This window comes from Leishmania martiniquensis, chromosome 27 (assembly GCF_017916325.1).
Source record: "Leishmania martiniquensis isolate LSCM1 chromosome 27, whole genome shotgun sequence".
NCBI classification, from domain to species: domain Eukaryota; phylum Euglenozoa; class Kinetoplastea; order Trypanosomatida; family Trypanosomatidae; genus Leishmania; species Leishmania martiniquensis.
The window spans coordinates 95,504-116,044 of NC_090162.1; the positions used below are offsets into that span (position 1 = coordinate 95,504).

The following is a 20,541-nucleotide window of genomic DNA, read 5'->3' on the forward strand; positions in this document are numbered from 1 at the left end:
CTTTTGGGCTTCTCAGTGGGAAGGGAGATGAATGCAAGGGACAGTTGTTAGGTGTGCACCTAGAGGAACATATGGGCACATGGAGGCCCATAGCACGTCGCGCGCACACGTGCACACTTACACTTACACGAGGACTGTAACGTCTCTCTGACGATGGCTGGCGGGGAGAAGGCATCGTTCGCTTAAGTAGAAGGCTCTCATTGCGTTCTTGGTGCACTGCGAAGCTCCGCCCTGCACCTGAAATTTCCGCACCAGCACTGCCCATGCTTCAGGCAGTGACAAAGACGCTCTCTTCGTTCGAGTTTACCGACCGTACGAAAAGGGGAGGGGGTCGTCTCTCTCTCGCTCTCATAACGTCACCGCATTCTTCATTCCTGACTTTGCACTTTATATTTTCACGTTGACGGCTTTCACCTGAAAAGAAGTTGCCGCCTTTTTGCCTTCGATAGCGGATTTGGAATTATCAACACGAAATGTGAGCCAGGGCTATGCGGCGTTGTATTCGCTTCGTGTGCGCGTGCACCGGACGCGCCATGTGTAGTTCTGCTCTTCCGCCTGCTTTGGTGGAGGCAAGCACTACCTCGACTGCCAGGCTGTACCAGCAGTGTCTCAGCCCTACGACATCGCCAGGCGATGTGTCGCGGTTTACAGCAGCTTTGCTCCTAGCGATTGATAGAGGAGAGCTGACACTGCGTGAACAGGTGGAACTGCTGAGAACGCTTGCGGCACGCTCGATTCGGAACGAGGATGCTATGCTGAGGTGCCTGTGGGCTGTTTTCAAAGCCTCCTTACCCGTAGACGAGGACACTTCCGGAGAGGCGTGCACGACGATGCGATGCGCGTCGCTATCCGAACTATCCGAGCTCACGAGTACAGCCTTCCAAGTGATGGCGGAACAGCGCTTTCTCAACGACCCGCAGATGACGGCAGTGGCGCTTGGCCGCTGCGTGGAGTTAATCCCTTACGCATGCTGGGATGGGCTGCGCAGCACGTACTGCGGCTTGCGCGCCGTAAATCACATGTTTTTCAGCGTCGCGGAGGTGGAGCATCACAGTAGCGAGGTGACAGGGCAGATGACAGCAAAAGAATTTTACGAAACAGCAGACGCGCCCGACGAGGAGACTCTGCGACACCAGCCGAACTTGCTTGATGTCCTGTGTGGTGAAATGGAGCTTCGACTGCGATGCCTGTGTGACGCCATTACGAGAGCGGCTCCCGGTCCGTTCGAGACGACAAACGCTTTATCTGTACCGAGTGCGAGAGGGGCGTCGATTAACACCTCTGCTGCGCGAGAGGCTCACGGGGAGCAGTGGCTCTTGGATGTGCTGAGCGCACTTGCCGTGGTTGGGGTGCTGCACGCATCCACGCTGGACAGCTTGACCGCACTCATGATCCGTTGTCGCGCCGAGTCTTCCGTGGGCTTTTTCATCAAAGCCCTTACTCACGCCACGCGCATTGAGGAACGGGTGGTGGACCCGCTGACTTATGAGGAATCGGCCGCGGTGCGCGACGCGCGCCGACGCCTCACGCTGCATCTCAGCGAGGCGGTACAGAAGGCGCGCAACATTCATGGATACCTGCAACACCACCCCCAGGAGCTTCTTCTGCTTCGCCGCTTGTTCGAACGCGACGCCGCTGAACCCCTCCTGTCTCTCGCATTGTGGGACACTGTGCGCACGATTCGCGTAGCCCATCGTCACACCATCGCTGCGTCGCAGGCAAGTCATCGACCCTCTGGGGCGCTGTTTCGGAAGATGTACGACGTGAAAGTGAAGCCGATTTCAGTCAACAACGCCGAGACAGAGCGCTTCGTGCCGCCAGCGTTCAAAACCTGGCGGAGCCCTGCCGCCTCGCCGCGGGGAGGCCACCACCGGCACGGGTGCTCGCCGGCGCGCACAGCATTTGGCACGCGCCGCATCTCCAAAAACTACATCAAGAACAAGCGAAAGAAGTTTTGCCCGGCGGTATTTTGAGCCGCGCACACTCACAACAGAAACGCATGGGCCACGGCTCCCGCCGTGAAGCATAAAAAGCGGCGGGCAATGTTTCGTATCCCCTCTCCCCAACTTTTCGCTGTCCTCCTTCGTCATTGAGTCCTGGAGTCGCTGCTTCGCCGAGTAGCACAGAGCAGTGGTTCAGTGTGGGCCGCGTAAAAGCAGCGGCGGGTGCGAAGAGGATGGGGGGAGGAGGAGGAGGTCAGGGGAATGCCGCTCTCTGTGCTCTTCTGATCTTCAGGCTCCTCCGCATGAAGAGGATTCCTCGGCCACTTCCGCTTGAGTGTACTCTGAACTTGCTTGTGTCGCGCGGAGCCTCACCTAAAGCAGTTGTGCGTGCTGGCTTGTGTCGTCGTCCATGACTTGACTTGCACCGGCGCTTCAGTCAACGGATGTGATTCGCCTCAGCGCTCTTGACGTTAGGGTGAGCGATATCGCTCCTCGCTAGGTGCAAATGAAGCACCCGCTCTCTGGGACACCCGGCAAGTAGTGGATCAACCGGACCACAATCGCAAACGCCGTGATCCCGTGCGTACCCGTCTCAGATGGATCTCGTCCTTAGTGCCACGCTCCTCCTTTCTCCTCCTGTCGGTTTTCACGATCTTCCATCATGCACGCTTTTCACGCACCCCCTTCTCTGTCACGCACCGTCGCCGTACCCATGCATTCTGGTGCTGAATCGCTGCGTCAGAGGTGACGCAGTCGCAGCGCACTCTATACCAGAGGTTTCTTCGCCAAGCAGCACCGGGATCCCCTGTGTTGTAGCGTCACGAGAGGGACATGAGAGCATCGGGTACGTTTGCACATAGGGCGAAGGACCACAGTAGCTTGAGAAATGCTGGATCACAGCGAGTCAATTCACGCCTCTGAGAATAATGGAAGGGTGCCTCAGAAAGCTGGCGGTGCTCTGTCGCGGGGGCGTCGCCAGCGACGAAGCCAGAACGCGCCGTTCATGGGCCTAGGGGTGTACCACTTGGCTCCTCTGGATCGTGCCTTCACGACAGTAGCGGCACCGCACTCTCCAGCCTTGACGCAGACCACATCTTGCCCTCTCGTACTTCCCTCTGCTCCGCCCTCCCACCAACTGGTGTCGAGCGGTGCGGTAAGCGGGCCATTACGAATGTGGCCCGCAGTGGCGTCATCGCGTCAGCGCCGCCGCCAAGCAGCGCTTCAGTCGAGGGCACCGTTTGCCTTGCAACTGGAGGCTTTCGTTCGCCGCGAGCATCAGCAGTACCTGCGCGAGCACCCAACGTGCTCTCGGGCGGATTGCCTGCACATCTTCCGTGAAGTATTCAGTACGTTCGTGAACCACTTTTCTGAGTACAAGGGCATTCTCTCCATTATTCGCGACGAGTACGACGCGGCCCTGGACGAGATGTCAGAGAAGGTGAAGCAGATGCAAGTGAAGTACCTCGAAAGCCAAACAGATCGGGAACTGCACGCCACGGAGCTCATTCAGCTGAAGGAGTCCATGAACGCGACCATTAGCAACCAAAAGGCGCAGCTCAGCGCCGCGCAGGGGCTCTTGCACGCTCTGCGCGATCAAATATCAGCAGCCGAGCACGCGAACGCCTTGATGACTATGGAGATGGAGCAGCAGCGCGAAACACACATTGAGGCGCAACAGCAAGTGAAGCTGCTGTCGCATGCGCTGGTCGAGGAGAGCGCCCGTACTGCGGCGGCGCGCGAAGCCACACGCAAGGTCGAGAAAGTGAGTCAGCTGCAGGAGGCGCGGATTGCGGTGCTGAAGGAGAACGTAGCGGAGCTCGAAGACTCCCTAAGACGGCAGACGTACGTGCAGTTGGAAGGGCGCCAGCTCTTGACTGAAGCCTGCGTGACAAAGGTCGACCGCTTCGGATTACCGCCGCAGGTCGATTCACTTCTCCGCGAAGGCGGGGACACGGCAGCGATGACCTATTCAAAGCATTTCGTCACTCAGCTACTCGCGCGCATCGATGCTCTGCAGATGAAGGTAGGGGAGTCCGAAACGGAGGCTACGGCTGCGCCCGCCGGGGAAGCGCCTCCTCTGCGCGATGTGGCGAGTCGCCCTGCCTTTCCGTCCAATCTGGCGAGTGGCGATACCGTTGTGTGCGCTTCATTGGCTGCGCAAAGCTCTGCGGACACTGTACTCCCTGCTCTACGAGAGTGGCTTCGGCAAGAGGGTGTCGGCGAGGCCGAGGTGGAGCCGACGAACGTCATTGTTCCGCCGGGCCGCAACCCTTCGGAGGCTATGGGCTTCCTCTGCGCTACGGTTCCTGTCAAGCACCGTCACCTCTCTTTGCAGGTGACCCTCCAGCTGATGGAGTCCTTTTGGAGGGCGCGGGCACATGCCCGGGACGGGCCACGGCTTCCGCAGCTTTTTCTCGAGTGGCTGCAAACGCGGGCAGGGAACCTCTCGGAGGCAAAAGCGCTTGGCGTGAACCTGTTAGACACGTGCCAGCACAACATTCACCACCCCGATTGCCGTGTTCTGCTCGCCGTGCTGAGGGGTTTTCTTCCAGAGGACTTGGTGTACATGTGTCGGAACCGCCTCGCGCAGCTCCGTCGCTCGACCTCCACATCTGCCGCCACGCTTCACGGCAAGATGGCGTTCGACGCCTTCTTTGCAGCAGTGCGCGAGGTGTGCCCGGAGAAGTCGTTGGCTAACATGCTGCATCTACGCTTCACCATTCACTGTAGAACCAGAACGGGGGAGGTGGAGCTGGACGAGGTACTGTCCGAGGATGCCTACTTTGTGCGTCTCTTCAAGCAGCAGTGGGTGCAGGAGGTCGAGGGCTTCACACTGCGCGTGGTCGAAGGCATCCGTGATGAGGGCGACGAAAAACGAAACAGCGTTTCCCTCACAAAGGCGACTCGTGTCCTGCAACGGCTTGACGCGGCTCTGGGCAGCGAGGTGTACACATACATCTCCCTCGCTTGCCAGCGACCCGTCATCGATGTTTCCTCCGCTGAAGGGGTGGAAGTCCCACTGGACGCAATGCTATTCCGCTTTCGAACCTCTGTGCTGCTCTATCGCCGGAGCCCCGAGGACGTCATGGACCCCTGAGCCGCGTTCCTCATCCTCGGAGGCACTGAAGGCGGTTGCGCACTTCACTCTCGTAAAATTGTGTGCGGTTCTTCGGTGCTTCCGCTAAGGTGCCCACGCGACGCATTCCTGCTCAGGTAGGGGCGCCCGCATGCGTATGTGGCTTTGATGTATGCCTTTTTCGTTTTTTTTTCGCCTTTGGGCATTGCCTTCACATCTTTTTGGCTGCTCACGTCGCCTTTTCGATGTGCCGGCCGGTCGCTTTCTATTTCCTTTTCCAAACCGGATCGGCCGGACTTCGCATGACCCGACATGAGCTGCCAAACAAATACAATCCGGCGGAGATGCTCATCGCACCGCTTTCTCCATGGTCCCGTCATCCCTGCTGAGTGCGTTCGTCCATTTCTCTTCGTTATCGTCTTATTCCTCCTACCACACCGAAGTCAGTAGACTCCTTCGATAGCGTTGACGTCTTGCTGGGACGACTGCCTTTTGTATCGCTGCCACGTGAGCGAATTTTGGGGCTGCTGTTGCTGACCCCATTGGCGGTTGTGGCGGGGGGGGGCGTGCGCCGGCTGCCTCGCGTTCGCGTGTGCGCCCCGCCTGCAAACACTTGAGTTTCAGCTGACTCACTCGAGCACCTCTGCCTTTTCGTTTCCGATTTCTTCTTGCACGACGCCGTTGCCCTGATCTTGCCATGTGCGCGCTAGCACACGTGTCAGGCTGTCGTGAGGTCATCTGCAGTGCTTCACAAACACGCATATGGGCTCGGACAGAAGCGAGTGCGGACGGACAGGACGAGTGCAATCACAGCCCAGCATCCACAACATAGCGCGACAGTGTGTGAGAGAACGCCGAGTCGGTTCTTGTCGTAGCTTTCCTTTGGTGGGCCATGAGGGGAGCCTCTTTTTGTGGGCGACAGCTTGCTTCAGGACTGCTGGACTTGCCCCATCTAATCTGCAAGAGCTCCGTGCTTGCTTCCTCCGCTCGCTCAGCCTCATCGCAACTTTCCGTTACACGGCGCGCAGGAAGTTCGTCTCTAAAGTGCCACACCGCGAGAACGGCAGCGCCGTGGGGGTATCTTTCACTGGACAGTCGCCTGCGAAATGCCCTGAGAAGTCTGCTCATCGAGCGGCTCTGCAGCCCGACGCAGCCGCTTCCGGCAAAGCACTTGTATGATGAGCTGACGAACCGCTCGCGTCTCGTGGAGGAGTTCCATTTCTCGAAGACGTCGCGCCGCCTCACCCGCCAGCGTCTCGCGCTGCAGTTTTTGCGTCGCTACAATGTGCTGCTCCACGGCCTCCTCTTTTACTCGGAGGGGACGCGCACGTGGAACACAACGAGCGAGTTTCATCGCCTCGCCATACTTGGAGAGTCGGTACTGATAACGGAGGTGCGCACTCGGCTGCTGAAGCTGTTTCCTACCATGCCGTATGCGGCGTACGTCGAGAGTTTGCCTCACATGGTCGGTGAGGAGGCTCTGGCAGCTGCGTTTGACCGGTACGAGATGCAGAGTATTGTGGGTGTTCGACCATCGAACCGACGCTGCGGCACACGGCTTACTCGTGTGCAGAAATGCCATATGCTGTGTGCCGTGATAGCAGAGATGTACTGGTTTACGGCGCGTACAAAGCCAACTGACTTGACGCACAACAACGCGCTTTTTCCCCCATCCGACGTGCTCATTTTGCACGTGCTGTCCACACACCTTCTTGAAAACGTGCCTGCAGAGCTGATCTACAATGTTGTCGAGCCGATTTTGGCGGATATCAAGCGTGTGTGGGTGAACCAGCCCATGTCTTTGCCTGCGCAGCTGTGCCTCACCCCACGTACGGTGGGTGCTCTCTCTCTCAACGCCGTTCCCGTTGCACCCCCGCTTATTACCGAGTCAGACGCAGCCAAATCGTTGCAGGAAAAGCACACGGAGGCGCATCGCCGACAACATACGCTTAGCCGAGAGCCAGACAATAGCTGCGTCAAGTCATTCATGCGACCGTCGTTGAACTACCGCATATTTGACAGTCCACGGTATCAAATACTCGGCTCAGATAATCGGGTCGCGCCATTGCTGCTTGCGCAAGAGCAGAGCAGCTCGCCCTCTTCGGTGGTAGTTACCGTGGGTGATGACGCAGAGAGCGCTGCACGTGTGATAGAGCTCGCCAAGATGGCGGAGAAGGGGTGCTGTGCTTCGCAGCGTGAGTGACAGCGGTGACCTGTGGCTTTCTCAAAGGACCTTTGCGACATCTTTGGAGCAGAGCTGCTTTTGTTTGTGTGAACGCGTACGTGCCTGTATGTGTGTGTGCGTGTGCCTGTATGCATCTCTCTCTCGCGTGCGACTGATAAGCCACCATAACATGAATAGCGCAGAGGCATTTACAACCCGTCATCGCCGATGTCCTCACCTCTTCTTCGCCAGATGCTTGCGTTGTGGTGAGATACCGGTGCTCCATCAGCGGTTTCGTGTGGTGGTGGGCAACTGCCCACGTGGGCAGTCGCGCCTGCAAGCAGCTGCGCGGCTCCAGCATCCAAGCACTGCAACGGGTTGGTGGCTGGCGAAGCGGTAGGGAAGGGATGCGATTGAGGCGTGATCTGTCGACTCGGGCTGGATGAATAGCCATCCTGCGCCTCCCAAAGGTACCACCACGCTTCGGGTGGACACTGCTGTTCTCTTAACTGTTCTGGCACACTGCTCCCCTGAGCTCTTCTGCCGCCTACGCCTCTTCCACGTTACATCATTCATGAGGGCGAGGCAAGGCTGCGCGCTTGTATTTGCCGCACCCCTCATGGCCTCTTTGGACGGTTTCCTGCCATTGCGCAAGTCACCTATCCACTTGAGAATACACACGTGCACGCCATCTCGGCCTTCTCCAATTTGTTTCCCTTCGCTTGGCCGCACTCTTGGCGCGCCCGTGTGCGCCACATCTTCCTCTTTTCCTCAGTATTTTGTAGATGGCGAAGGCGCTGAAGTCTCGCCTCAGAACCGGGGAGAGAGATGCCCGCCAACTTGCCGCTCACAACGACTCTTTCCTCTGCTCAAACACCGCTCTTTTCCCTTTCCGCAGTCCGTCAGCGTGCCTCTGCTGCACCTCGCTGGTGGGGGACAAGCTTCTTCACACCGCCACTGAGAACGCGCCCCTTTACATCGCTCTCCTCTTTCCCTCAGGGGCGGTGACAGCATTTTTCTCTATGACCATTTCGGCATGCGCTATACGGCGATGGAGCTCCCCCATTCAAACGGGGCCGTTGCCGGTCAAACTCGCTCGATCTGACCCAAGCAGCACCCACCCGCATATGGGCTGATGCCACACAACCAGGATAGTATCTCCGTTACGGTTGGAGCGCGCTGCGAGGGCTGAAGAGGTGCCATGCGGTATCCCACCTTTCCGGATGAGCGGGGCCGGGGAGGGGCGGCCTTCTCCCGCAGAAATCCTTCACCCGGCTCATGGCGGTCCACCGCCCGCCTTTGCCACACTGTGGGCGTTGGCGGGCGTCGCAGGCGTTCGCTCCGCGGCGGAATTCGCCTCGAGGAGCTTTTCTCGGAGACACTGAGGACGGCATCGCTCGCCCCCCTCCCCTTCCTCTGCTGCGAGCGAAGCAAGCACTTTATCGTGTGAGAGGCTACAGGACGTGTGGAGCCACCGGGCACTCACGTCGCCCTCGGCCCGCAGCGGGACGAAGCGCTTCACACCGAGGGCGACGTGAGGCCGCTCGCTCACCTCTCCACAGACGCCTTTGTAAATCACTGCAGGAATGGCGGCATGCCGGGCCAACGGCAATGCTCTTGACGAAGCGGCGCAGCGGTGCGTGTGTCAAAGCACGGGTCGCATCAATGAGCGTCTAAACGGCCAGCGAGTCGGACGCCCATCGCAACGCTCCCATTTGGCTGGAGTCCTTTGGATGCCGTGAGGTGGGGAAGTGAAGGGGAAGGAGGGCTATGGCGGTTGTGGGGGTAGCCCCGACAATGCCGCTGCATGGTAAGGACGATGGGGTGGGCAGCCACTGTGGCCAACGCGAGACTGCCCGCACACGGTGCGGTCCCTTAAGGGGGAGTCGAGACCTTTTCGGATCTGACGAGGAGAGCTCACCGGATAAGGAGGGACAACTTCCTCGACCCTGGATGACACACCAGGCAGGTTGCCTCCAGCAGCATCTCCACCGGATACACCATCGTGCTCACCCGAGCAACAAGAGCAGAGTGGTCCGCCCTGATCGTGGCGCTGCGCCGCGTTTTTGGCGCCCCCACCCTATCGCGCTGAAGACGAGGCCCTCAAGGGCCCCCACCTCACCCCATCCCGACCGGGCGTTCCTTGTCACGTGACTCTGATCCAGAGAGGCACGCTTCCCGCTGTGCTCGCCAACACCGATGGCGTGATCCGACCCGCTACCCATTAGCAGCCACGCGGCACCCCCAGTGGATCCTCTGCTGCGCTTCACTGAGGAAGGGGGAGGAGGGGCACCCAACAGGCGAGACGAGGCTTTGAGGCTGGCCCTGGAGACGTTTCTAAGCGTCTGCCGCGCGCAAACAGTGGCTTACTATTGGGACGGAGACGATGACGGGTCGGGTGCGGCCCTGGCGGCAGGACCTTTTGTGTGTCTCGCGTGGCGATGGCGCGGCAGCGCTGGAAGGGTGGGTTGCAGAGGCGATAGGGGAGACGAAATCGTGAGACGAGCCCCCCGTTTTACCGTGCCACCAGTGGGAACGTATGCATCCGACGCTCAGGCCTCGGAGAGGGAATACTCCTCCGCACGATCATCCAGAAGCTGCAGCAGCTGCTGGTAACGCGGGACGCCTCTTGGACTGGGATCGTTGGCCTGCCTGCTTTGATAGACGAGAGGTGCGGGCCACCCCCTCCCTATTCCGAGTCGCAGCACTCCATCCCGCCCTCCTGCCACGTTTGACTGCCGCAGTGAAAACAGTGCCAGCGCCAACGCGTGCAGAGAGACTTCGGCATCTCCTCCGCTGGTGCCTCCCCACCAACAACACACCACACACCACACCCCCTCCGCGCGCTACACCGCACCAGCGCGGCAGAGCTGTGAGCCGCGGCCTCTGCTTTCTGAGGATTAATTTCGCGTTGCGTCTTCTCCCCCACTCTTCCTCCTCCTCTATGCAGAGCTCGCTGACACGGCAGCCGACGGAGCCCTCCAGTGGCGATGCCGCATACCAAAAGACAGGGGGCGGGTGAGATGTCGGGACCAGAAAAGACGTAGCACCCTCGCACGCGTGTGAGTGCCGAATGATGTGTCTTTGCACATACAGTACCCGAAGGGCCGCCTCGAATCATACGGCTCCGTCCCCGCTTCATCACCGCACAATGCCCTTCTCATCGGCTCATCCGACTGCAGATATACCACTGGTGACAAGACCTGTACACTTCACTCGTTTCCTCTCTTTGCCCGCTTCTCCCTCGCGTTGGTGAAGACAACGAAGTAATCGCGCTCCCTCACCCTCCCGGCTCATACACCAAACGTGCGCAGATCTCCTTCCGGCCCTCTCCTCTTTTCCCAGTGCGCTAACATACGCACATATACAACCGCATTCATAAAACGAGGCGAAGAAAATAGTGTGGCACACAAGCACTCGAACGTACCCGCAACTGCACCATTTCTTCTGCACATTCCGTATCCACCACTTCCAATTTTCGCCGGCTTGCGTCTCTGCCTCTCCGTCCTGGACTAACGGCAATCGACGCATCGAAGAGAGGGCAAAGCGATAACGACCTCGTTTCGTCGGCGCACATCCTTACCGGCATCCCTCAGTTGAATAGACCCCTCATCTCATAGACTTTTCATTTTTTCTCTTTTCTGTTTACCAACCTGCTCACCTTCACGTAAGCCACGCCCCCCCTAGGCAGACAGATACACATACACACGTGAATACGCGCTTTTCGTGCCCTTCATCGTTCTCTTTCTCTTTGCCCTTTTCATCTCTCTTTGCTCCTCTTTGTTTTTTTTCTCTGTCTCGCTGCATCGTCGCCTTTCATCTGCGCACACAGGCAGACGCACCGTATCACAGATGAGCTCAAAGCAGGCGAAGGTGTGGGAAGACGTCTCCATGTGTCGCTCCGTGTCTACCATCAGCAGCTCTGCCTCCACCGCTGAGGCCACCGCTGGCAATGATGTGTCCTCGTTCCTGTTTGACGACTGCCGTGACGATGCCGTTTGCACCAAGTCGCGCTGCAAGCACTGGCTGTCGGTGGGCCACCTGAGTCTCAACACCACCGATTCAGAGCTCAAGTCTCTCTTCTACCCGTACGGCGCCGATGAGGCTTTCACAGCTTGGGAGGGAGCGACCATGACGGGGTTCGTCGGGTTCGACTCACCCGAGATGGCGGAGCTGGCGGCGCAGAAAATGCACGACTTCATCCCTCGGCGGCAGTCACAGGCCCTGACAGTACGCTCGGTGACACTGGAGGAAGTGTCGCAGGCCCGCTGCAAGGGCCAAAAGTCGCTGATGGCGGTTCTGTACAGCGAGTGTGCCACGCAGGGTATCAGCGCGGTGATTAGGCGCAGCAAGTCCCCTGTGGCCATGGCCAGGGACGTTGCGATGGAGGTGGCGCGCGCGTCCCCGGTGGTTCTGCAGCGTCTCATGGCGGCCTTCTCTGAACTCTCTCCGCAGTGGCCTGGCTTCGCCGCGTTTAATGCGGAGCTGCTCAAGTCGCTGTTGGGGTCGCTGCTGGAGGTGGGCGAGCTGAGTGCTGTTCAAGCCATCAACTTCGGCACCGTGATAGGCAACCTCTTCCAAATGAACATGATCGCCGGCGACCCTTATTACCTCGCAGCGCGCCTGCTGCAGAGGGCTGGGCACAGGCTTGCGCAGCTCGAGGGCATTTGCGCGCTGGCGCACACGTGTGCGCTGCTCTCGGACTTCCACATCTCTAGGGCATCTTTCTGGGCTCAAGTAGCGGACATCGCTACGAAGGTGACGGACACCGACACGAGCAACGCCTTGCTTGATCACCTTCGCCGCTACACCAAGGCAAGCGCCTACGCTGCAGCCACTGCTGCCAGCTCGTTTTCGTCTTCTGCACCGCCTCCGTCGGTGTTCTCGACCATACCGTGTACGCTGCCGACCGCAGAACGGCAGCAGGTGGCCTCGCAGCGTAACCTTCCGCAGCACCCACGCCAGGACGAGATGAAGCGCCGCACCGTCTACGTGTCCCACTTGCCTGGCCTCCTGCCACAGAGCATGCTGTTAGAGCTTCTCACTGCCGCTGGCCCGGTGAACAAGGTGCGCATCTGCGCCGGAGCTGGCTACTGTACGTTGTTCGCCTTTGTGGAGATGCGCACACTGGAGGGGGCGCAGCGGGTCATGTGCATGAATGGCCTTCAGCTGATGGGATTTGCCATTCGTGTGCAGACGGCCCGAAACGCTGTGCAGGACGTGCTCAAGGAAGATGCCCGATTCGATGCGAACGGGACTTTGATTCAGCCGTGCCTCTTCGGCATGTCTCAGGCCCCGCTGTCCAAGTGCCTAACCCCTGCCGACTGAATCTGCTGATTTACATGTTCGATGGTGGACTCGCTCTCGAGCCATCTTCTTCCTTCAAGAAGGTACTTTCCACCCACATGGTGTCACCGATGTGCACCACTGAAACCTGCACGCGTACAACAGTGTGCCTATGCGCGCCTGCTCGAACTTTTTCTGTCTATTTCTCTCTCCGCTTCTGCTGCAGAGGGGTTACACACGCCTCTTTGGCCCGTGCGTGGGGGTCTTTGTGGCTGCCGCCCTCTCTTCCTTCGTGGGCGGCCACTTGCAGGATCAAGGGCGGCGAGACTCACCGGAAGGACAGGGTCGGTGCGCGGTTGTCGGCGTGGGTGCGATGGCTGATTTGGAGGTGGTGTGATGTCCGATGCGTTTCGCGCAGCGGCGTCTTGTGTACCATTACTGTATTAACCTTTTTGTTTTTGTGTTGTGTCTCGCGGAGGAATGGTCTGACGTGACCGCCACACTTGACCGTTTACTTGCTTTTTCTGTGTTGTAGCTCACCTTTGCCTTGTGAGAAGTGTGGACCTCTGCCCGGGCAGCCCTGCATAGGATAGGTGGCAGAGCGAGTGATGGCTAGATTACACCCAGTAGGCGTTGACTTGAGGCTGGAGTGCGCGGATGGCTTGATATTGTGACCCATATAGGCCCATACTGCGTTGTATCCGCGGGCGGCCTCCCGGACGCTGTGATTCAGGGCCCTCGAATATATCTGCTCTCTTTCTTGGCGCATCCACACACGAAGACTCCACAAAGGCGCGCCAGGGCCGTCGAAGCGCCATCTCTTCTCCCCCCTCGCAGTCGCATTTCGTGGGCATTGCCCACTTCTCCTCTCCCCTTTCGTCTGTGCTTATCGCCTTCTCCGCTTTTTTTCTGACTGGTTGCGCTTTTCTCCCTGCCGTCGCGTTTGGTGCGTGTGTGCGTGTGTGTACTGCACGATAGAAGACTCGCACCTTACGTTAATTTTGTCCTTTCTCTGTGGCTTTCTCTTCCACCACAGCCACTTCGCCATTCGTGCTGCATAGAACGGTGCCTCTCTGCGTGTGCCCTTGTCGCCTTTCCACGTTTCTCTCTCTCCTGAAGTGTCTCTTCTAACCGCAGTTCTTTTGAGCGCGTGTCTGCCTCTGTTGGCCTCTTCACTGGTTGCTCCCGCCTCCCCTCTCCCTTATTTTGGGGACTCGACGACTCGTTTTGTACGCGTGCATAGATACACGTTCACCCCCTCCCGTCTTCTCCGGCTAGTCCGACACGCACGTACACCATACACACACTTTTGAACCATACATGCATGAGGCTGAGAGGGGCAAACCGTGGCGGAGCGAGGCACTGTACCACAGTACCTATCCCATTCCTCCGCAGTCAAGCGTCGTGTGCGACATTCACGGCATCCCTCACGGCTGACTTCAACAGACTCGCTTGCTCACTGCGACGACGAGAGAAAGAGAGGCTGCGAGTGCTGCTGAAGAGGGCCAATTTATTTCTTCCTCTCTCTTAAGCTCCTTTTTGTTTGTTTCACCCCTTTTTGCTTTATAGATTTGCGTTGGCGACAGTTTCTCTCTCTTTATCGTTGGCTCATCACCCCCCTTCCCGCTTCCCGCCGACATTGCGGCGCGCTCTGCGAAAATGTCGCGCCTCCCTGTTCGCATTCCGTTCTTCCACCCTCTTTGTAAGTGCAGAAGCGAGCGCCCTTCCAAGCACCAGACGGCGCTGCTACAGCCCGGCGTTTTGTGTTTCTTTTCTCCTGTGTGTGCGTGTCTGCGTGTACACCTCGGGCGCTTTTTTCCTCTCGCCTAGTGTGTTCCACTTGATTGGGTGGTTTACGGAACTGCTGTAACCGGTGGTGGTGGGTGAAGAGGAGGGGAGAGGGCGGGGTGGTGAGGGCAGAGATGCCTTCGTGCTTGGGTATCTTTTGTGTGTGTGTGTGTCTTCGTTCATCTTTGCGCTGCTTGGACCCACGCAGGCGCAGAGGAAAGACGCCACAATTGAGCGCCTCCGCCGATAGCACATCGCTCTTGCGCTTATTATATCCTTCTCTCATATGTGCATCTCTCGCACCCTTCCGCTGCGCAGCTTCTGTTTCACTTCAAATCTGTCTCCAGAAAACTGCACATTCCCCCCTTTCTCAACTGCAACCATTTCCCAGTTCCCCATTTCAAATTTCACATCAGTGGCTCATCGACTTGCTTCCCTGACGCGGTTGCTCCCTCCCGCTCCATTTTTACCTCTTTTTTTTGTTCGTCTTAGATTTGCCGCTGTGCGGGCCCGCCTGCTCCTCCCACCTCTTCGACGCCGCCGTGCTTTGTGACGCAGTGAAGCGGCTGTGGTTGGGAGGCAGCAGGCGGCAGGGGTAGGGCGAACAGACGAACACAATAGAACTATTTCACTTCCGTTGCTTGTGTTTTTCCCTGTCGATGTCGTCATTCATTATTATGTCTTTTTTTGTGTGTGCTTGGCGGGTGCGGCGCGTGTGTGTCGCGCGCGCATGCGCGTTCTTTTCCCTCTGCGTGTTCTATCCGTGGCCGACCAATCGCCTCGCGCTTCTTTCATGGGTCATCTGCGCGTTTTCGCACCCCATCGCTCACTGCCGTCGTCCACGCCCCCTCGCGTCACCCATGTATGCGTCTCCGCCATCCCTTGGCTCGACAGGGCAGAGGGTAATCGAACAGAACGGTCGTGGAGAGGATAGATGTCGGCAGGGCTCGGGCAGAATAGGTGCACGCCCTGGAGGAACGCGCTCAACTGCGCATCGGTAGTCGGAGCGTAGCAGAGATTGGAGGGGAGGGGGAAGAGAAGCACAAACGCTTTTCGGGGCACTTGGGACGCTTCCGTTTCTCCTGCGCCTCTTTGACTGCATGCCCCGCACCCCCCCTTGTGCGTAGCTGCGTGTGTGTTCCTGCGCCTGGGAAACGATGCTGGGACCTGATTGATCTCTCTGTCTTTGGTCTCTCCTGCGCCGCGGCGTGCGAACACCATCGCTGCTGCCACTGGTGAGCAATGCTGCAGAGCCGGACATCCATGTGAAACTTACGGAGACTGGGGATGGGGGGTCCAGCGGAGGCTAACGTCAGGCTTCACAGATGGTCTTCTTCCTCCCCCCTCCTCCTCCTCCTTCGCTTCTCTCTCTCCTGTGCGATGGCGACCGCTATCGCCCGCGCCCATTTTGTTAGGCAGCGTTTTGTGCATGGTGTACGACTTACCCCACCGTCTCGCGCGATTCCGTGGTGGTTGACTGAATTGCAGAGTCAGACTGTGCACTGAGTGTATGGGTCTGCTGCAGCTTTCATTTTCGCGGCCGTTGCTTCCCTCTCTCCCCTCTTCCGCTTCCTCTTCATTCCCGCGACACGCCCTGTGCGGGTGCCACTTTCTTCTCTCACGACTTCGGAGTGCGCCGCTCATGCACGCATACACGCACACGCTTGCACACTAAAGTAACATGTAAGCTGAACTGAGGCCTATTGCCGCTCGCCATGATACGCGTGCCAGGCGACTGGACGTGCGCCCGTTTTCCCTGTGCACTTGTTGAGGTTCGCAATGAGTGTTATCTGTGCCGCCTTGTGCCCGTCTTCGCCGCCACCTTGAGATACCAACTGGAGGCTTCCGTTCGAGTGGGCGTGCTAGAGGCGCGGCGCCTCGCGAGCCAGGACTTTGCCCTTGCAGAGACACAGCACGTCGTGTGCGCGCCGTCCTCGTGCGGCATGGCATATCGCCCCTGTACTGCAGGGGAGTGCTCGCAAGAGACTTTGGTGATTCGCTGCCCTCTCTTCCACTATACGGCAAAGGAGGTGACGGTGGACGGGCCGCGACGTGACACCCGCGCGACCGCCGCCCATGTCGCCGCTGCGCTTATGGGGCGCTACGTTGTAGTGGGAGCTCAATTTCGCACGCAGGATGGCGTCTACACGGTTCGCCAAGTGACACTGCAGAAGGGTTATCGCGGCATAGCGCTTTTCAGCAGTAACTGCCGTGTGCGTGTGAATGACGCACAGCGAGTCGGCAGCCGTGGCTTTGATGGGGGAGCGGCCGCGCGACCCATCGGCCTCGAAAGTGAGACAGACCAGCTTCTCCAGCTGTTGGTGTGCGCTGACAAGTCGGCGGGTGCGTTTGTCGGCGTAATGGCGCGCGGCCCCCATGGGTGTGGCGTTTCCAGCGCGGTGCGCTACGCCCTGGAAAGCGTTTCTGCCACGCACACGGTGCTCAGTTGGTCAAGCTGCTTTTCGCCGTCAGAGACACTTCACGAAGGGTGGGGCGGCACTGTAGTCGTGGTGGTCCCCGGCGCCGAGCAGTTCTTCGCAGCGGCTGAGCCGGAGTTAGCCAAACTTCATTTGCGCAAACTCCAGCGGGACGCCACGGCTCTTCGCGGCGGCGTTAGCGGTGCCGCCCGCTCCGTTGTGGTCCTCTGCATCAGCCATGACTACAGTCTCTGCGCGGTCGACGTGCTGGACGAGCTCGTTGCCTTTCACCTTGTCTTTTCCTTCCCTGGTGCGCTGCAGCGCGCATCTTTGCTGGCCAGCGTTCGAGGTGGCAGCGCCGCGGATTGGCTGAGCGCTGCACAGGCTCTCGTAGGGCGGACATGCGCGGAGACGCTGGAGGCGGCCCAGCTGCCGGACACCCCCTCTGCCCTCCCTTTCAAGGCAGTGCGATGGTCGGAGATTGGTGGACTTGCGGAGGTGAAGGACAGGCTACATCGCTCTCTTGTGTGGCCGCAACAGGAGCCTGAGCTGATGCAGCGCTTCCACATCACCCCGCCGCGCGGCATCCTCCTCTACGGCCCTCCAGGGTGCGCCAAGACGACCCTTATAAAGGCGCTCTGCTCGGAAGGAAACTTCTCGCTCATCTACTTGGACTCGGCAACTGTGGTGAGTGCGTATGTTGGGGAGAGCGAGCGGTACCTGCGAGACGTCTTCACCCGCGCCCGCCGCCAGGTACCTTGCATCGTTTTCTTTGATGAGGTGGAGGTGCTTGGCGGACGCCGGGTGTGCGACAGTCATGACAGCGAGCATGTGCGCCTCTTGTCGACCCTTCTCACGGAGATCGACGGCTTCGCAGACGTCCGCGGCGTTTGCTTTGTTGGGGCCACCAACGTGCCGCACCTCCTCGATCCCGCGTTGATGCGGCCAGGGAGGTTTGATTACATGGTGCACGTTCCGCTACCCATTTTGGCAGACCGCGAGTCCATTCTGCAACTCCTACTGGGCAAAACCGCAGCTGACATCCGCGCCATTGCAGAGCAGACGGAAGGCTTTAGCGGCGCGGACCTGAAGGTTTTCTGCTCCGAGGCCCTTTTGGCGCTGCTCAAAGAATCAGCAGGCGTTCCGCGGATGCTGCACGAGAGGGCAACCCTGACGGCGTACCTGTCGCAGAAGGCGCGAGACTTTCCGCGCACTCACTACGACATTGCCGCCATCGACCAGTTTCAGCGAGAGCACGCATCTGCTTGAGAGGTGAGGAATGCAGCCTCACGCCAGCGCTGTGTCCTTCCTGCCCATTTCCTCTGCGCTACAGACGGCGACCACTGCACCTGATTCCTCCTTCCCCCGCCACGCCCCTTCTTGCCACCTCATCTTCTTCCCTATGCTGCACTTCGAGGAGAGGCGGCATGATGCGCATGACGTAAGCCATTCATAATGGGAGCCTCTCCCTCTCTTTCATACCAACGCACCCCAGCGTCGAATGCCACATCCCACGGCTCGAGTGCCATGCTCGGGTGGCTCGTGACAGCCTCTCGCTTGCTCGCGTGAGGCCGAGTACCTTCCTTGCGGCCTGGCCTGTATCCTCTTGCTCCCTTCCCCTCTCCCCAGTACGCTTTCCCGGTACCCCAGCGGCATACTCTTTCCCTTCGTTGTTGCCCTATGTGCAGATGCGAACGCCGGCGCGGCTCCTCGCAACTGCCCTGTACCACGTCTATCTCGCTACACTTTCTGCTCGCATCCTCTCGCCATCCCTTCCCTTCACTCTCACCTTCGGCCTGTGCTGCGCGCGTCTCCGACGTGCCGTGTGCGGCGGGCGACTCTGCTCCGTCCTGCTTTTCGAGCGTGCCAAAACATGCAGAAGCCGACGCGGCACGCATACACGCACGCCAACTTCTGTGACGAGCGTGTACACCAGATGCCCAACCTGTCGCTCTCTCACCTGCCATCAACGAAATTCTCTTCAAAGTGTTTTCCACCGTCGATTGCATCTACGGGCGTGTCGGCGCGCGCTCTCCTCCAAGATGAATGTGGAGGTGACAGGGAGGTGCTTCTTTACAGGGGACGACTACTACGTCTCCCTCCCCCTTGTCAACAAGGCGGCAAACCGCGGGGAGCCACGGCAGTTGCTGTGCAGTGAGATGATTCACTGGGATGACTATCGGCAAGAGCGTGGCATCAACGACGGTAAACCGCCGATGCAGCAGCTCTTTGCCTCCTCGTATGCAGAGCCCCTTGTGCGCACCTTCACGCTGGGAAATGACACCTACGTTACACAGGTGACGGGCGTGTCTGCGACACAGGCAGGCTCGTCCAGTCAGATGTTCTGTGCTGAGATGCTGCACTGGGACGACTACTGCGTAGCACGCGGCATCAACACCGGGGAGCCAAGCATGGCAAGTCTCTTCCGCTCGTTTGAAAGCAAAATTATTCTCGTGTTCGACTTGAATGAGCGCAAGCTCACCGAGTTTCACGGGAACAGCGTCGCCCTCATCTCGTATGGCGCTGATCGGCAGACGTACTGTAGCGAGATGGAGCACAGGGATGATTACATCAAGGCGAAAACCGGGCAGGCGCCGCAGCCGAGTATGGAGTCTCTGTTTGCTTGATCAACAGAGGGGGAGTGGTGGTGGGAGAGGAGAATTGCGGGTGCAGTGACTCTGCTTTCTGCTACTGCCTCTGCGGCGCACGCGCCGCCATCTATCTCTCTCTCCACGTCCCCATGCACAGTCAAGCGGGTGGACCATCTCTTCTCTCCCTCTCTGTCATCTCGCTCCACAGTGCCGCGATGTGCCGAATGCGCGCGTGTGTGACACGGCACGAAATGCGGCAGTGCCGAAAGCAACTTTTCTCTCTGCCGTTTCGTGACCACCGATGATGACGCCGTGCAACACCCCAGTGCGCGTGATATCTCAGGCGCGCAGCACACCACTCTATGAGAGTGAAGGGGCACCAAGCAGCGCTTATCCGTGACAGTGCCGAGCCATCTCTGGCTGCGACAGAGGGTGGCGGCGCCCACGATGTGGGGAGGGCAGAGCGACTTATGGCTGCTGATGCCGGCGGCCGTGCCCATGGTGGCGTGGCGTCGAAGCGGCCTGCTACCGTGAGCGCGCTTGTGCCGCGCATGTGCTGTGCGAAGCGTGGGCCGCCGCTCGAAAGTGCCCCACCCCCCCTGCCCCCGCTCCCCCTCCGCTCGGCCTGCACTCTGCGTACGTGTGTGAGGGGGCCTGAGCCACGGCGCGGGGGCTGCTTTTGGTGCGGCCTGCGAAGCGTGGTGGCGTGTAGGGTGTGGTGCGGGGGTGGGTGGGCGCCTGCCCGTGGCGCTTGCGTAGGGCAGCGTCGCCCCCTCACCTCCACACACACACACACACACACGTCGTCGGGCCCCGTGTGGCAGCTCTGCAGGGGGGGGGAGCGGTGCATGGTGTATACTCTGCCGCCGAGAGGGAGCATTCTAACAAATCCGTGGGAGTGGGGCAAAATTGTACTCAGTTCTGGTCTGACGCACTCGCCATGCGTATCGCAGATTACCATTGCACTTGGTGGCTGCCAACCGCCTGCGTTTTGGTTGCGAGTGCGGCCTGTCTTTTTTGGGTGCCGCTGCAGAAACAAAGGAGCGTTGTGGCAGTGCGTGGAATCGTTGTCGCTGCTGTCTTCGTGCTCAGCACGTCGCCGCGTCGCTTGAGCTCCACAGCTCTGCCCGCCTTCTCATCTCAAATTGGTGTATCGACCACCTGTCTCTCTTACGCTTTTTTTTTGCTTACTTGTGGGTTCGTCATGGCGCCTCTGCGGCCTCTGACATGGAGGCCCCCGCTCTCACGCGTGTCTCCCATACACACACACTCACAC

General features: G+C 59.2%; 6 protein-coding genes across 6 annotated transcripts; all 6 read left to right on the forward strand.

The window, feature by feature from the left end:
- Nucleotides 1-488: 488 nt before the first annotated feature.
- On the forward strand, nt 489-1,973 carry LSCM1_03376 (uncharacterized protein; the record flags this gene model as incomplete). Its single annotated transcript, XM_067320920.1, has 1 exon — nt 489-1,973. The coding sequence occupies one exon, from the start codon at nt 489-491 to the stop codon at nt 1,971-1,973; it is 1,485 nt and encodes a 494-aa protein (XP_067177530.1).
- Nucleotides 1,974-2,829: 856 nt separating this feature from the next.
- On the forward strand, nt 2,830-5,040 carry LSCM1_03377 (uncharacterized protein; the record flags this gene model as incomplete). The annotated part of the gene is made up of 1 exon (XM_067320921.1): nt 2,830-5,040. The coding sequence occupies one exon, from the start codon at nt 2,830-2,832 to the stop codon at nt 5,038-5,040; it is 2,211 nt and encodes a 736-aa protein (XP_067177531.1).
- Nucleotides 5,041-5,911: 871 nt separating this feature from the next.
- On the forward strand, nt 5,912-7,222 carry LSCM1_03378 (uncharacterized protein; the record flags this gene model as incomplete). The annotated part of the gene is made up of 1 exon (XM_067320922.1): nt 5,912-7,222. One exon carries the CDS (start codon nt 5,912-5,914, stop codon nt 7,220-7,222), a length of 1,311 nt encoding a protein of 436 aa, XP_067177532.1.
- Nucleotides 7,223-11,035: 3,813 nt separating this feature from the next.
- Nucleotides 11,036-12,511, forward strand: LSCM1_03379 (uncharacterized protein; the record flags this gene model as incomplete). The annotated part of the gene is made up of 1 exon (XM_067320923.1): nt 11,036-12,511. One exon carries the CDS (start codon nt 11,036-11,038, stop codon nt 12,509-12,511), a length of 1,476 nt encoding a protein of 491 aa, XP_067177533.1.
- Nucleotides 12,512-15,972: 3,461 nt separating this feature from the next.
- Nucleotides 15,973-17,943, forward strand: LSCM1_03380 (uncharacterized protein; the record flags this gene model as incomplete). The annotated part of the gene is made up of 1 exon (XM_067320924.1): nt 15,973-17,943. One exon carries the CDS (start codon nt 15,973-15,975, stop codon nt 17,941-17,943), a length of 1,971 nt encoding a protein of 656 aa, XP_067177534.1.
- Nucleotides 17,944-18,716: 773 nt separating this feature from the next.
- LSCM1_03381 (uncharacterized protein) lies at nt 18,717-19,301 on the forward strand (the record flags this gene model as incomplete). Its single annotated transcript, XM_067320925.1, has 1 exon — nt 18,717-19,301. The coding sequence occupies one exon, from the start codon at nt 18,717-18,719 to the stop codon at nt 19,299-19,301; it is 585 nt and encodes a 194-aa protein (XP_067177535.1).
- Nucleotides 19,302-20,541: the final 1,240 nt, after the last annotated feature.